A 17,336-nucleotide genomic window follows, 5' to 3' on the forward strand; every position below is an offset into this window, starting at 1 on the left:
GTCCTTTGTAAGCCTTGTGCTGGGCAGTCGTTGGATCCTTCCCAAGTGCGTCCAGCTGAGGGTGCTCTTTCGTTATGAATCTTGGTTTCTGTCCTTCCTGAATCCAAAATGTGGCTGGATACTGAATAAAATCATGTTGAAGTTACAGCATTCTGAATTTGAAGGGTTTTGTTGTCTTGCTGTAAGTCTGAGAATATCAGAAGTGTTCCCATTCCCGTTTCCACAGTCTCAGTCCTCTGACCTCTGTTGTGGGGAAGCTAATATCTGTTCTGAAACTAAGCAGTTCTATGGTGGTGTAGATTTCCCTAAACAAAAAAACTAAACCCACCGAGATGTTTTGCATTGAAACACAAAGTTGCTATCCTTTGCAATTCATGGTTATTCTCTCTGCTGTACAAGACAGTTGTGTAAATTCTGCTTTTTAACTACACAACACATCAGCATATTGTTGTCTAAGTCTGAAGCACAAAACTACTTCCAACTTGCTGTTGGACAACTTACCTTTTGACTGAGGAAAATCTATATGCAAATAATGTGACAAATTCTGTTTTTCTTCTAGACTCTTTGAAAGCATTTAGCTTTAGTCTTGTGAATAGCATAACTATTCCCAGATGAAGAGAGATTACAGTTTTCTTGATTTCTGAACAGGTGCAGTGTATACCTATATACCTTGTGCTCGCATTAATGAGTCTCAGGGGTGTGATTTGTTGCCCTCTTAATAAAAAAAAAACAACAACAACAAAAAAACACAACACCAAAACAAAACCTTCAGTGTAGAAACACTTGTCTGGTAGAAAGTGTAAGTTTTATATAATCCTATTCTCTCTTTATGTTTCCTAATTTTTAGATCACACCAGAGTATCTTCAAAGTGTTTGTGTTCGCTTGTTTAGCAATCAGATGAGACAAAGTGTAGTACATAGTATTGACTTCACAAGGCCTGGAACTGTGAGTATTAATATTTGGATTTTTTTAGAGTAACTATCTCAAAAGACAATATCACTTAAGCTGTATATTGAACAGCAAATGTGAGATGGTAAAGACGAAATGTAATGTGTCCAAGCTTGTATAAGAATATGGCAATACGTAAGGTTTTGTTGATCTCAAATGCTGGTGAAATGACACGATTACACAGTCATAGCTGTGTATGTATGATTAATTCTGTTGTTATGATAACAGTAAGCTCTGTGTGTGTTAAAATGCTAACTGAATGTTTAAAAAACCCCAAACAAACCCTAAAACTAATGTCCTCAGTGTGGTTTGATGGCACATCTTAGCTAATTTAATTTAGCTACAAAGCAGGGATGGTGTTACTCAACTCTGGGCACGTGCTGTGATCCTTTCTGCTCTCCGTGATGCTCCTATAACCCTGGAGTGACCTGGCGTAGCCAGCTAAAGGAGAAGCATCAGACAGGATCATGAGAATAAATGGGGAAAAGAGGGGGGAAAGGAAGGACTTCCCTTTTTTGTAAGAGCTAGTTGATAGATGGGCAGTTAGATGATAATACCTAAGCCACCTTGTTGGTTTACATGATGGGCCTTAACCCCATATCTGAGGACCTTTCATCTTATTGATAAACAGCTGGGGATGTCTAGGGCTTTTTCCTTCCCACTTCACCAGCCTCTTGTTGCTCTTCAGATGGCTGCAGTATCCCTAGCTGCTTGTGCCCATTAAGGTTGTGCTCCACCTCTTCTGCCTAAATGGAGAAGGAGCTTTTTTTTAATTTTTTTAGCAGCAGAACCAACTTAGGATAGTTTCTAGTGTCTGTGAAACTGTGCCTGGGGGTGTGAAATTTTAAATGATTTAATGATAGCATAGGAGCTGTTCAGTCGTACAACCTTTTTTAATACTTAGCTTGTTCAAATTTTTCAAATAAGCATTAACATTAAAACTGCATTAAAACATTTAAATATTAAAATACTGTGAGCCCTACTTTACAAAGACAAGCCAAAGTCATGAACCGTGCTTATTGTTTTTGCCATGGCAGACATTCATGTATGCTTAGCTTTGTAGTAGGAGAGCTTTGTGAAGTGTTAAAGGAAAAGCAGAAGAAAATAAGATTCTTGCTCCTTATTCTAGCCAAGGTTTTTAATAACAATGACGCTATGGGTACATTTTGTTCCTCTTGAAAATATGCTACAGAAAGATGAGGAGATAATAAAAATGTTCCCTTTTCTATGTGCTAATATTTTCAGAGATAAATATTATTCCTCATCGCTCTTCGAGCTGTTTAATGCCCTCACTTCCCTGTTAATGGTCAGAACTCCTTTCTCTGACTTGCCATGTATTTGGGAGGTGCACTCAGCAGCTTTGCAGGTTGCAGGTCCCAGGTTTTCAGGAAGGAACCAGGATCTGTGTTTATCTGCTACCTCAATATTAGGGGATGTCTGTAACTCCTCTGTCCTCAGATTTACACCATGTCTATGGTGCATGGTTATGCCATCTCCCACCCCATAATGTAACCCCCCCATATTTCTTCTAACCAACAATTTTCAGGGATCTTCCCTCTTTCCCCACCAGGGGCTTTCCGAGATAATTCTTTATGTACCCCAGTAGTCTTCCACATTTTTGCCATCTCATGTTGGGGTTGTGTGTGTCTCCCAGCTCCCCTTCCCAGTACTGTGATCATCCACTCTGTACAGCCAATGCCCTCTTCTGTCTGTTCCTGCTCTCTGCTTGCATCAAGGCTTCTCTTTTTCTCTTGTGCTTTCAAGGTGCTCTATTTGCCCAGAGTTTCACTTTTGTTATTTTTTTTCTTTCTATCATAAGTTGATCCTCTGATCTCCTGAACCTTTTTGGGAAGAGGACAGAGGGAAAAGTGTCATCTTTATGCAAGGTGCTGATTTGTCTCTTTGTCCACTCTGCAGAGAGGGCAGAAGTGGCTGAAGCTGTGTCTTCACCGGTAAAAGCTGGGTAGATTATTGCTAGACTGCATATGTCTTTCTTTACCCCATCACATATGCTAGTTGAGCATAAACATCTGTCCTTGTACGATTTAGCCTTTAGATATAGGCATCTGTTTCCTTCTCTATGAAAAAAAAGATTTTTTAGAGTTTTAAGAACAGTACGTGATCACTGAAGTAGGAAAGCAGCAGTGTGTAAGCACAGTATTTCAGCCAGAATCTCTGTCACTAAAGGTTTTAAGAAAAGGCAGACAAACAGTTACCCTTTACCAGGAACGGATGATGCTTGGCTGCTCCTCCAGGATAGGTGAGGTGACCGCTCAAAACCTCTTGCAGCCATACTTCCTCTGTTTCTTCCTACCAAAAGATGCTCATCTGTGAAATGATTGTTGTGAATCTTATGCATCGTGTTTATTTACTCTTGCTTCTCTAAAGTTGTCTCTAAAAGCATTTCTACTCCGGAAGCGCCTTTGCATTTGTGCTTACAGCACTATGGCCACTTTAGCACAGTCTCCAACTATGTACATAGGTCAGAGAAAGAGGATTTGGTGGTGGTGGATTTTTCCCTCCTGGAAGTCAATTTTCGCCTCCCTTCTGTCCCAAATTAGCCAGGTTAAGCTGAGTAAAGCTGGTTTGTGCTGGCACAATTGTATCTATTTTTATACTAGGCTTTACTAGCATAACTATTTCTGTGTGACTTTATGGCTCCTTTACCTATATTATTTGAGGTAGTTGCTGTACCAGAAAAGTTCTCTAGTGAAGGACCAGGACAGCTATAGCAATGAGATTGTTTAGATCAAGGATTTCTCAACTGGTTTAGGTCACTCCTTGACAGTGAGATTTATAGTAGCTACTACGGTTGAAATCTAATGTTGTTTCTATAAGCAGACCCACACACTCGGGCAGTCTGAGGCATTAGCCAAGTTTTGGAGGGCTAATCATGATCTTCACTTGTAGATCTTCACTGCATCGTAACCAAGTTTCCTCATCTTATCCTTTTGTCCACACTTGGTTGATCATATTTTCTTGGTTATTCCCCTCTAGAAGGTTCTGGTTTTATACATGAACAGCAAACATGTAGAAACACAAATAAGTATAAGAAGAGAAAATATATGTAGCTCATCTCCTGAGAAGAAAAAGGAGACTCCTTCCTCATCATACCAAAATACTTCTGACTACTCCCTGGCTCTTTTGATCCAGGAAGCCAGATGAGGTGGACTAAAAAACAAATTCTGAGTGTTTGCCACTAGGCCACTAATGCATACATTACTTTTTCTTCAGGGATTCCAAACACCTCATTGTTACACACTTAGATGTTACTGTTCTATCCTTAAGTGGTTTCAGGTTTTTGCATAAGTTTTGGAATAAATCTGGAGGCATCGTGACCCAGGCTACGTAGCAGCATGAGTTTGCAGCATCTGTGTGGGATTTGTGTTGGAACGTCCCTTCGCTTTTTGCTCATAGCTAATGAGAGATGGTAGAGTGTGGTCTTTCCAGCTACTCCATTTCACAAAACTCCTTCTGCTGTAAGGAGCAGTCACTTGTGTAACTACAGAGAGAAGGGGCTAGCAGAGGTGCAGCTCCTTGGCTTATCCTTACTGTTAGGTTGCTGTGTTGGCAAGATAAGTGAGAGGTTTAAAAAAAAATAGTCAATGTCTAAAGAGTTTTGGCAGGCATTAAATAAAGTGGCTCAGTTGTTAGCTTTTTTCCCCCACTTCACCTTCAGCATTCAGGATTTGACCCTATCTCACCGACAACACTGATGTCAGGTGTCCGATGTCACCAGACCCTTAAATAAATTTGTTTTGGCGGATCAGTGTCTCTAAATAGATGAGCAGAAAAAATTGTCAGCAAGGAAATTATTTTTTTGTTGTACCGACATGCAGCCTTAAATTTCTGCCACTTTTACTTAGGGGATGAATGGATGTGCCTTATGCAGTTTGGAAAGGGAAGATGCTTGAGTTCATAGTCAGCTATACTGGCACAACTTGGGACAATCCAGGTTTGGGAGCAGGTTCTGAGAGCAGAAAATGCTGAAGCTGCATCATCATCTGAGGTGTGTACTTGAGCCCTACACTGGTAGTTTGAAGTTATACCGTGAAGGAGGGCTATACCAGTGCTGTAACCAAAATGAAGTATTGCCGAAGGAAATTAAAGAGCATGCCTTGAATTACGTCCTTGGTAGCATTATTTGTCTGCAAACTTGATTTTGTTCCCAGCGCATTGTACTCTGTGCTCAATTTTTAATGTCAGGAAAGTAGTATTGTGTAGTATAAAGCCTTGAGGTCTCAGGCTTTGAAATTACAATAAAGGTGGCCTGTATCGCTTACTAATGTGTGCTATTATTGTATAAATATCAGCTTCCTGGTTTGCCCCCCGTCTCCATGGCTGAAGGCCTGTTCTTTCACACTAGAAGAAATTAATATCAGGAAGACAAATTCCAAAACGAGTCTTTCTTACCAAACTGGCTTTGAGACCTGAGGCACTGACGTCTCTTTAACCAAAAGACTTTCCCAGTGTAATCATACCCACAAAATCTTACTTAGGAAGGGCTTCTGGTGTTAGCTGTTGCTTCGTGCTCTCCGGTAAGCTGGCTCGAGTCTCCTTCTTTCACAGAGCAACTTCATGCCTCTTGCCAGCTCTGTGACCTCCTAGGTCAGCTTGTGAGCCTGAACTGCAGTTCATTAACAGGATACATCTGCCGAGAGAGGCCACACTACTGTGTTACAGCTAGGAGATGTTTCCAAAGCTTCTCTAAAGCCCTGTTTTACCATAAGGCTTTTTTCTAGCTGCAGCTGAATGTTATAGCCATCTTCTATCATTGTATTTGACATTTGTGCTCCTGAATTGGGAGATAAGAAACCCAAGCAAAAGGTCTGGATCTAAGAATAGGAGGTCAGAGAACCAGGTCTGGCAAGTTGAGAAAACATTCATTTGAAGATTTAATCAGATTCCTGACTTTCTAATGTTCATTTGGACAGGGAGCTGGTGTGGGTAGTGGTAAGTTTGAAAAGAGTAGTTTTAAATACAGTGATCTATCATGGTCCCTTATATCATTAATACTTTTGAGATATCTTAAGGTTTTTTTTTGTTTTTTGTCTTTCTAATAGTGTTTTGTTGGATGGGTGAGAAGCTTGGGTTGTAGTTTTCTGATGCCTGCAGTTTTCTGTTTAATACACATCATGAAGCCAAGAGGATTCTGGCTCGTTATCACTGAAGGGTTTTACATTAATTCTCCATCAGAAGTAGCTCTTAAGCATAGGCTCAGGTCTTAAACCCATGAATAGATTTTCTGATTCCAGTAAGCTGTACACCTTCCTGGAATTCCTTGGATTAGGGATAATGTAATAAGGTTCTCTAAACTTTGAATTAAAGGGAAAACAGGAACTGCTTCTTCAGATGCACAGTCTCTATCAATAGTCAAGATGTGTGTTAACCAGTGGAGAACCTCTCTGTGACTAGAAAGCTGTATAGTTGTTTGCACATATTGCTCCTGTGTCATGGAATAGAATAAATGCCCATTACGTTTTTACTGCTATTAAGTCTCAGTATATTTACCTGTAGCTGCAATTACTTGAATTAATATCCCTTGCAAGTTTTAGGTCTGTTTTGGCACAACTCTTGAAGCTGTGGAAAAATTATTTTTTTAGTTCTGTCACTGGACAAAAGCACCAACTCTTCTGTAAAGTTAAGTTGTCATTTACAAACCGTAAACAAGGAGCAATTTTTTAATTTATTGGTCTGCACTTTTTTCCTCAAACACACTTTTTACTGCAAATGTGAACATGCCATCAAGCTGTAATAGTTGGTGACAGATATTCTGTTTCTTACCTGTGAAAGAGTTTTCTGCACCTTGAGACCACCTGAAACCGAGGAGACAGAGTAACAGAAGTTATTTGTTGTGGTTTTTTATTACTCTGAACCATTCAGAGTGGATTCATCAGGCATTATGTGGATGTTTGCTCTTTCATTTAAAAATAATACACACATTACAGGAAACATTATCTACCCTAAGCAAGCTTTACTTAGGACGAAATATATCAGTTTTCTCCACCTCTGTCCATAGGATGTTTCTTATTAGTTACCACTTATATAAGGTAAAGAAGAAACAAACGTACGTCTTTATGTAAGCAAAAAGAAGTGGGTTTTTTTCTGCTGATAAGGTATACAAGGCCTTTTTCACATGTTGCTGCAGGTGATACAGCTACCTGCAGCAACTTGGGTAGGTTTTTTTGTTTGCATAAATTTCTCACCTCTAAAGATAAGGTGTTGCTATTGGTAGGGTTTTCCACAGGGGGTTTCCTGTTATTGTTGTCAAATCATAGGATAGTCCAGGTTGAAAGGGACCTTGAGAGGTCATCTGATCCAACCTTTTGTGGTTTCTTCTACTGTTAAAACTTTCCTTTAATGTCATCTTTGTCTTGATGCCTACATACATTTTCACTGGCTCCGGCCATGCATATGTTGAAAAGTCCTCTCATCATGGTACAGGTTACCTCCTGGTTTCTTTCACTCATTTGTTGGTTTCTATCGATGTTGTTCTTTGTCTTAAATTTAATTCTAAACTGTCTTCACCAGGAACTGTCTGTGTCTGTGTGTGTGTATAGCACCATGAAAGTTAAAATACTCAATCACATCCGGGGATTCTGAATGTGATGGTAATAAAAAGAATAATGTCAGACATTTAGAATTTGTTAAAGAATAGAAAGAGCTTTATTTTCTGCTCACAGTGAAGAGTGACAACTTTCTTATACCTTCTGTATAAGGCTATATATGTCTGTTAAAGAGGAACCTGCTAAATACAATGTTTATGTGCTTATTCATCTGCACAAATGTGTCCTCTAAAGTAAGTATTGGCGGGTTTACACAAAAAGACTGGAAGCAGAATAATTACTGTTGGCCTTATTTCATTGTGTTGAACTGTGTACTTTTATTTTGAATTAAGACTGTTCTTTTTAGATACAAAGCTGTTCTAAGCTAAATATTTTAGTCTAATTAAAGAGAACATGGCATATTTTGTACTAAACTACTCAAACCATGAATTATCACCGTTTTTTATTTTAGTAACTAAATCTTAGGTTTCCTTCCAGAGATTTTTTTCTTAATTTATCCTTGGAGCCTTTTGGGATGAGGAATTGATAACATTGCTGAAACACCTTAAATTGTCTCTCTAAGCTTTCATTATGTGCTGGTGAGAAAGTCCAACCAAAGCAAGTATGGAGAATACTGACAGCTGGTTTCTCAGAAGCTGAGGTCTTCTGATGGATACCACGTTCATCTCTGTCTTAGCTGCTTCAGTGTAGTGAACAATAGAAGTTATATATTCACGTGAATGTGTCAATGTTTGGTACGTAGCTATTCTAACTGACAGATATAATGGAATAATATGCAAGCTAGCTGTGTTTGCCAGGTGTTGAAAGGAGAACTGGTAATGTAAATATATCACAAGAGAGACACACTGATTTCAGTCCTAAAACATACAAGTACGTGGATTGGGAAAAGGTGCTTATACTTTTCAAAGCTAATAGTCTGTTAATTTTTAGCTAATTTTGATTTGTTGTTTTTTTAGAACTGTGCATTCCTCTGTGACTGATTTCTGTTAACTTCTTTTTTTTAATCTTCTTTATTTTAATGTGTGCCTGTTTGCCCATAAAGGGATATTACTCTATGAGCCCTTGTGATGACGGATATGTAAGTGTCTATATCTTTATATCCTTTCACATTGCCTGCTGCAGTCTGTCACCGTCTGTATTTCTCTTCACTTCACAATGCGTAACAATTTTCCGTGCATTTTAACTTGTCATGACACTAACCGTATGGTTTATAAAGAGCCAAGAAGTGTTCAAGGCTTGGGGTTTCTGCATGGAGAACAGAATAGAAGTTCTGAGTAACGTTATGGCTTTGTAATACTCATAATGCAGCATGTCAACAGAAGAACAGCTTTGTCCACAACTTCTACTTGAACCACAACTTCTTTATAATGTGTGGAAAGCAGTTGTTTCTTCCTCGTGAACATCAATGTATGTAGCACACGATGTCTCTGAAGTGTGCCAACACCACCTGATCCCACAACACCTTTGAGTAAGCAGATAAACATTATAACTTAAGATAATACAGCAAATTGAGTTGTACTCTTCAGAGGTGCATCATATTTTACGTATTTTTAATTTCTGAAGTGAATCTTTCGTTCTGTAGTAAAGATTATCAAATTGTTTCATACAATAAAATGGATCCTCTTTAATTTAAAACTGAAAAAGCAAAACAGCATTCTGTGTACTGCCTGTGACTTCTGCAACCCAGATGGAAGTTTGTATTCTGGCAGTATTACAAGTGCATCATAAGTATCTAATTTTGCCCATAGTCAGTGCATTCTTTGCAAAGAGAGGAAATGAGTCTTCCTCTAAGTAACTCAGTCTGTAATCAAATCATAAAAGTGGTTGACACCAATTCTGAAAAATGTCAGTCAGTATTCTACTTTAAAATAATCCATATTTGTATTTTTATAGCTTTCTTTGGGTAAAACAAGATTTCACATTTCAAGAAAAAATGTACTTTTTTTTTTAATGTATTTGTCACCTGGAATTATGGAAACCCCTGTGGACACTCAACTTCCTGCTCAAAACAACATTTTGTTTTGAGAAATCATCATAGAATTATTGAGTACAACGAACTATTCCTTACATGCTTCTCTTTACCTTGATGTAGAGAATACTATCCACATTTACCTGTGTTATAAGATCAGGTATATCAATCAGCCTGTTCCTGTTGATGATGTGGATGATCATAATGCACACCTTTTGCTTGACATTTAGCCTTTTGTTCCCTCTTGTGAGACTGAGAAAAGTCAATTACAGATGAGAAATTATGAATTAAATAATCTTTGCTAAAGAAAAGTTTTGCCCTTATATAGGTAGCCTTAGTTAAATGTAACTTTATACAATGCAGAATGTAATAACTTACAACAGAAAGTTGTTTATAAAATCTTTGTAAAGCTATCTGACTCTACTTTTGAGGTAGCTTTCAGCCTTCCCACACTGTTATATATAGTATTTTATACTTTTTCTGACATTTTGTCTTGTCATTGCATTATCATATGGTATTACAGTGCGATTTATTTTTTTTTTATGTACACTTCAGATGTCTTAGAGAACCTGTTTTATATCCCAAGTGGGAAGTTTTCATAACAGCATATCTCTAGTATAAGTAAGAAAAAAAATAATTAAAAACATTTGCAGATCTTCTTATGAAATACATTTGCATAGCCCCAGTAGACCTGCCAAGTTACACAAGCTCAGGGTCTAACCCATCAAAAGCTGCATGTAGCAGTCATCTTGTCATTAGCATATAACAAATTAGCTCGACATAAGTTTGTGAGTTCTAATAAGATGTAAAAATTTGCTCAAACTTTGGTTTTACTCTTCACATATTCATCACATATCTTTGATTATTAATTCTGAATCTGCATTGAATTTGCCCTGAATTCTTACAGCACATTTTCAGAGTGGTGACTGAGGACAGAATCTGGCTTTCAGCTTCAGCCTTCAGCATATTATGAATATATACATCAAATAGCAAAGTGGGATTGGTTTGAATTCAGGACTACAGTATTTGATAAAACCAGTTGTGGTTTTGGCTTGCACATGAAATGCATCTGTTTTCTTTTATAAATATTGATTTATTTTTTTTTCCCCTTTGAACTTTGTTTTATTCCATGCTGTTCGTATTCATGCCTCGCTTCGTTCAAAAATTAAGGGCTGCCATCTGTGGCTAATCTGTGTCATGACAGAATTACTTGACTTAATATGGTACCTGGTTTGGCTTTGGCAAGAACCAACACAAACATAGGTCATCCCCCATGATCCTACCAGAATGAGCTGTGCTTGGGCTGTTGTTTTCCTGTGCTTGTTTCTTTTCCTTTCCTTAAGACACCTAGTTTCTGCATGTGTTTCAATTATGACAAACGGTGCTGTCTCAAGATAGATCTTGCATGAGAAGTATTTTGTTGAAGATTAAAGCCAAGAATGCTGGGAGTTGTATATTGCAGATGAGTCATGTGTGCCCCATGTTCTTCACGGTCTTTTCATTGACTGGCAATTTAAGGAATACTGTTACTCAAAAGCTTGAATTAATATTTAACCTGTTCCAGGAAAGGTAAGATTGGGGAAAGGGCTTGGGAGAAAATGCTGAAGAAATAAATGCTTTTTAATCTAAGAAAACTGGTAGTGAAGAGGAGCTATGTAAATTTAGCTGATTGAGTCATCATCTGGTGGTTGACATGATGGATATGTAATGAGGAAGTTACATGTCAGCAGTGCCTTTGACTCTGTTTGCCTTTCAGTCTGTGGCCTTGGATTCATCACCTGGAGACTAAGATTGTAATGTTTCTGCTAAACTTAGAAGAATACTGAGAATTTACTTTCTATAGAGTGCTGTGAAGACTATGAATGCACAGTGCTGATGATTTTACTTTCTCTTGTCTAATTATTTAAAAGCAACTGTTATAATTAAGTCCCAACTTTCTAGTATCCAAATACTCTCATTCTCAAAACCATAGTACAGTTGATGTTTTTGTACTATTGCCACAGAAACAAGAAGATGTCAGAGTTCAGCATTTAGATTTGAGAATGGATACCAGGAAAGAGAAGAATGGATCTGTAAGGATAAAAAAAAAAAAAAGGAGGCCAAAGTGGGCTCCGTTTTGCCTGCTTCCAAACTTCAATATTAACCTTTTCCTCAATTAAATCTATCCCTTCGTTCCGAAAAATAATTTTAAAAGGCTTCATGTTTTCATGTGTATCTGCAACATAGAAGTCCATTTTTAAAAGCATATGGCTAAAGTTTTGCAAAGAACTTAAGAGTTTTGTTACTAATTTGGTGGTAGGGCAGGTTTTTGTTCCCAACAATCTCTTGCTTTTGCTTTCCGTGGTAGCAATGTGTTGAAAGGGGTGAAGGCTGGTTCAGCTGGCAGTCCTGCCAGAAGTAATGGATGTGGAAGCTTGGCATGGGATCTGCTGTGTACAGAGATAATGATGAAGACAATAACCTTTTTCCATTGGCTAGATTATATGTTCTAAATGAAGTAAATGTACTGATGTAAGTAAGCCCAAGAGCTGATTTGTAGGGCCCAGCTGTATTTGAGGCGTGGTTTTCCCTTTGTTAAAGCTAATGTGCAAGTCAAGAACTAGAGCTTAACAGAACTTTTTAGGGTTAGGTTATGTAAAGATGTTTAACTGGGTAAATATCCTGAGACTGGGACATCTCAGACCTGTACCGAAGAGGAGAAACAGAAACAAACAAACAAATACTACCTAATGAAATGCAAAAGGAGGTGCTGAGACCAAAGTGTGTTTGCTTTGGTGGGGTGCCTGTGAGGGCATTTCTAGTGCGCATTTACCCCTCCCTGCTTGCGTGCGGCAAGACGCTTTGTGAGGTGGAGAAGAGCACTTTGCTTAAGGAATACGAGTATGAAACTGAGTTAAATGTCAGGATGAGTCTGTGTTTCAGTCTTTTAATTAGAAATGTTACTGTGAAGGAAGCCATGAAGTTTTCAGCAGAGTATGGGTCTTATTCCCCAGGCTTAATTTCCACCTGAGTCCATAACCCAGTGCTTCCTTTTGCTGATACTACTGCTTCCAACTGGTCAAATCTTCCGGCATTAAAGATGAGGCGTGGGGCTTGGTACAAACTGTTATGGCCTCTCGAGGGTATCTGCTCGAGCTCTGTGCTGGGACAGGCACCTCTTGACACTGGTGCTGCCGCAGGATGCCGGGAAAGCTGCTGAGGAATGGGTGCAGAGGTGGTGCCAGCCAGACTGGCAGTGGTCTGGGAGCGACAGCTGAAGAAGCCACCATATGAGGAGGAGAAAGATCGGCAGGGTAGTGGGGCTCTGAGCGTCTGGGGTGCCGCAGGTCTTTCCTCTTTAAAAATGAGGATAAAAAGATGAAGAGTTGAGAGTCTATGGCAGGAGGGTAACCTGGATGTTAAAGTGCTTGATCAGCACTCAGCGGTACTGTATTTGAATCACTTGTTTGAAAATTAAACTGGCTGAATGTCTCTTCAGACCCATCTAGCAATAGATGGAGAGCGAGCAATGCTGTCCCTCGGCACGCTGTGTGCTTCACAGGGTGCCTCAGCCTCTGAACCCCAAGGAGTGCAGACCCTAAAATTGTGACCCTGCAAGCCACAGGAGATCTGCTGAGTTGTGTAACTGCCAAAAAACGCCCAGTGAAGAAATATAATTCTCTAGCAATGTTTTACTGCAGTCCTTGTTCTCATAAAATTACTGAAAATAGAGGCCTAAATAAATGCCAAAACAGGAAAATACTTCTACCAGAGTTGTTATTATACTGTATAAGCTGCTGTTAACTTATTTTGCAGAATTATTCTGTCATAATCAAACACTAAATCTGTTAGTTTTCTATTTATGGTGGTTGTGCCATGACCTTTTGACTGTTTAATTGTAAAATAATAATTTTTAACTCTTGCACATTGCTGTTCATTGGTAATCTCAAAAAACAGCTTATTCAAGAGATTGATGCCTGTATCTGCTTTCCAAATGGGAAAAATTGGGGCCCAGAGATATGAAATGGCATGTTTAAATTCTGCCTGCAATCAGTAGCTTAATCAAGACTAGCAGTGTATGTCCTGAGACCCAAGCCAATGCCTTACTCCAGTGTGCTGTACTGGACGGGTACAGATTAGTTACTTATGACTAGTCATGATCAGGTAGATGGAGAAAGGAAATCTCTGCCTGTAAGACAGTTGCGTTCTTTCTGCTTATCCGTGGTGCTGACCATAGTCAGTCAAATTCAGAAACGATGGTGCAGAGAAGGAGAAGCTAGCCCTGAAAAACTTCTTCCATTTCTATTTTGCCTCCTTGAACCTGACATAATATGACCTGTATCCTTATTGCTTTCCTAGGAACACCAAAAGTCAGAGTGCCTCCTGTGCAGGTTCTAGACTGATAAACTTGGGTCTGATCAGAAAAGTGAGTGCTGGACAAGGAGACTTTCCATCTCGGTGATCTTGCCCTCCAGAATAGGGTCTGCCTTGCTGTGTGTTGCCTTTTTGATGTAGGTAGACTACAGAGCCAAACCATACTAAATGCTTTGCTGTGCTCCATCTGCTGGCTTAAAAAGTAATTTGGGAATTAATAGGACTTTGTCCTGCTTGATCTGCTCAATTTTTTAAAAAATCCGAATGTTTTTCCAGTTGAAGTTTCTGTAGTTTTAAATTTATAAAAGCTTGCAAAATCTTACACTTGCAAAAAAGTTTTATTTTTGTGGAAGGGTGATCCTTACCAATTATATATCCTTTAGTTAGATTTTAGTTGGAGCACATGTTTTTCTTTCTAAGGCAGCAAAGAAGTGGTGGGTAAAAGAAGCTTTGCTGAGAAGCAGAGAGCTTTTATATACATCTGTTTACTCTTAGTGACCTCCTGGATTTATTTTCTCACTGCTCTTTGTCTCACCTTTTCATCTTCAAGGGTTCTGTCATTTTTGTTGCGTTAACTTGCCACAGTCACTTTCTTCCCCATTCCCTTTAATGGGGAAGGGTGCTGAGGAAGGCAACGAAAATGATTTGTGATTTCATTGGGCACTCAGGTCCAAGTTGATAGGTTTTGACTGGGAAAACAGTTTTATTTAAACAAAAGTTAACTTCTGATATTTATCAAAAACACTATGGAAATAGAATACAAATAAATGAGAGGAAAATAGTTTAAGTAGATGTGATACTTTGAAAGATTTTCTATTGTGTAAAATAAACTATGATTTGAGACCTGTCAAGACAGGTTAATTTTAAAGTGTGTGACCTGTTAATTGTCTATTGTGTACAAGTCATTCATTGACTTAGACATAATATAAAATGCTTTCCAGTGGGTGTATAAGCTTATTTCGCATCTAAGAGAGCAGTTCCTTGTATTACAAAGGATACCCATGAGGTAATGTGTTCAGGAATATGTCAGCTGGTGTAATTCAGTATTCTCTATGGTATTTCATGCTTTTTGTCTCCTAAATCCCTCAGTTTTAAATCTGACAATAGACATTGATTATATAGCTCCCATTGAAAGAGGCTAGTTTAGAAAAGGCGACTGGTTTTAAAGGCATAAATGGTAATAAGAAATTTTTTAGAAGGTGAGTAGGGAGATAAAAACAAAGAGATGACCCTGAATATTCTGCGAATATGGCATGTAGTTGACATCAGAATGCATCATATGAAGCACTCTTGTGCCAGAATTGCTGCTTCTTGACTCACCTACAATTAGCTCTAGCAGAAAATATTTACTGAAGCAGACAACATTTATACTGAACTTTTATATGGTGTTGATACTTTGAAGTTTTGACTTGTTGAGCAGCGGTGCCTGCATGTGCTCTGTGTCACGATGCATCAGAGAGGAAATATCCAGGCTTAAATTGAATTTACTCTAGGCAGAACCACTGAGAAATGGCATGCTGTTCCATATTGGTTTTATCCATACTAGAATACAGTGTCTTTTCTTTACATATCAATAGTGACATATAGGGGTATATGTGAGTAGCAACAGGCACTTTGATGACATTAGTATCAAAACAAAGAATTATAGCAAATTTGGATGCAGTAATAGATGCTAGATCTCCAGTGAAATATTATTGCAACTTTAAGGTATGAATATTTTTGAACTCAATAAATTTGTTTAGGAAGTTTTTAATCTTCCTCAGTGGAATTTGGTTGGTAGTTTCTATTCACTTTTTTCCTTTTTTTTTTTTTTTTTAAATACTTCAAGTGTAGTTAATTTTTGGAGTATGACAGTGAAGATGACGTGGCCAGATCGTAATAAAAGAGGTTTTTACCTGTGAAACACTTAAAGGGAAAACAGTGATAAACACTGAAGTCCTTCTTTCTTTAGCTGTGTGTCTGTTTTGTAACATAGGTTTTATAAGTAAAGAACTGCAGAACCTCGGTGACAGAATTCGCTGTGCACCTCACTAGTAGCATGGTTGGTGTGAAATTTGGACTAATCTGATGTGATTTCTTTTTTTATTTCTATTTCTGATCCAGGCTTCCACAATGTTAAGAGCATCTTTAGCCCCTGCGTAAGTATTTATTGCTGAGTTTCATTTATTTCAGTAGAGAGGAGGAGGAGGGGTTAGTAAACTCGAGAGCACTGCCAGTTGTCTGCCAATGGGAATCACTTGTCCTCTGTGTGCTTCCTCTGATCTCAGTGAGCGTTGTACGTAAATATTGTATGATCTGTATTCTTCTGTTGGGCAGGTTCAGTTACATCCTAACTTCAGCCGGATGTTGCTAATCCAGCAAATCTGCCACTCCACGCCTGTGTGTTGGTTGCTGTATTTTCCTTACTGTTTCCACACAGTACAGTACTGTTGTTGTAATTGGTTTGCTTCTCACAAATCCAGGAAAAGAGAGAATCGGTAACATGGATTTTTGGGTGCTTCAAGCTTAATGTTTTTGTGACTGACTTAATGCATTTCAGCTTCTAAGATCGAATAGATATGTTATATCTAAGGCGAAGGTTTTATTAAATTTTTGAGACACTGTTTTGATCCTTCTGGTTACAAGATAATTAAAGGGATAATTTATGTGTAACATCAAATTTGTTTTGAAAAGTGGTAGGATAGGAGATAGGAGTAAAAATTGTTTAGTGGAATATATTTAAATATTAAAATTAAAGCATTGACTGGAAGCAATTTTGTTAAGTGAAACTTCTATTGCAGTATCGAAACTCAAAATGGCAAGAGTACTGAGGCATGGAAAGTTGTCCTGTTATTAAGTTTTATGTTAAACTGGCATAGTCTAGCCTGTAAAACTCCATGCAGCCTGCCACCTTCGCCTTGGAGAACACAGTTCTCTGTGTGTGAGGGCTTAGAGGTGAAACTGAAGCTGCAGCTTGTTACAGTGTCTGTTTATAACCATGTGCTGAGCCCGCAACCTGCTGCCCTCACGCCCTCATGGTCCACAAAGGGCAGAGGGATGTTGTTGTACTGTTTTGTGCCACTAAAAAGCTCAGGTCATCAGTTGGCTTGTTGTCAGAGTTTAGTGTCTGCAAGTTAGGATGGTAAATGAGCTGTCCGTGTAGAGAAAAAGTAAGTCCAAGATTAAAAATCTGTTGTTCTAACATGGACATGGTAACAAAAGTAACAAAGGTGTAAAAATGTGGAAGCTCATTTCCTGAAGCAGACTTCCTGTTTTGGCTCTTTGCACCTCAGTAACATCAGCTGCACTGAGTAAGGAGAGTTTTGATTAATGTTTTTCCCGTTTGCATTGTAGGAAGATGCAGGATGTGCCATTGTTGCCCTCTTTGGATTATGAGAAGCTGAAGAAAGATTTGATTGCAGGGAATGATCGTCTCAAGGCCTTCTTACTGCAGGCTCTGCGCTGGGTAAGGGAGAGGGCGTCTGTAGAAATAAAGAAATAGGTCCCTTCTGGAGGGATC

The 17,336-nt window shown here is 38.6% G+C and overlaps 1 protein-coding gene across 1 annotated transcript in view; it reads left to right on the forward strand.

Moving 5' to 3' along the window:
• Positions 1–17,336, forward strand: part of ARMC9 (armadillo repeat containing 9) — a 67,111-nt gene that overhangs the window by 14,939 nt on the left and 34,836 nt on the right. Inside the window, exons 9-12 of the mRNA XM_086618039.1 lie at positions 848–946; positions 8,558–8,593; positions 15,941–15,975; positions 17,171–17,282. Of these exons, the coding sequence (XP_086474165.1) occupies positions 848–946; positions 8,558–8,593; positions 15,941–15,975; positions 17,171–17,282 (282 nt within the window). The remainder of the gene's footprint in view (positions 1–847; positions 947–8,557; positions 8,594–15,940; positions 15,976–17,170; positions 17,283–17,336) is intronic.

Source organism: Tauraco erythrolophus, chromosome 11 (genome assembly GCF_009769465.1).
Source record: "Tauraco erythrolophus isolate bTauEry1 chromosome 11, bTauEry1.pri, whole genome shotgun sequence".
Taxonomy (NCBI): domain Eukaryota; kingdom Metazoa; phylum Chordata; class Aves; order Musophagiformes; family Musophagidae; genus Tauraco; species Tauraco erythrolophus.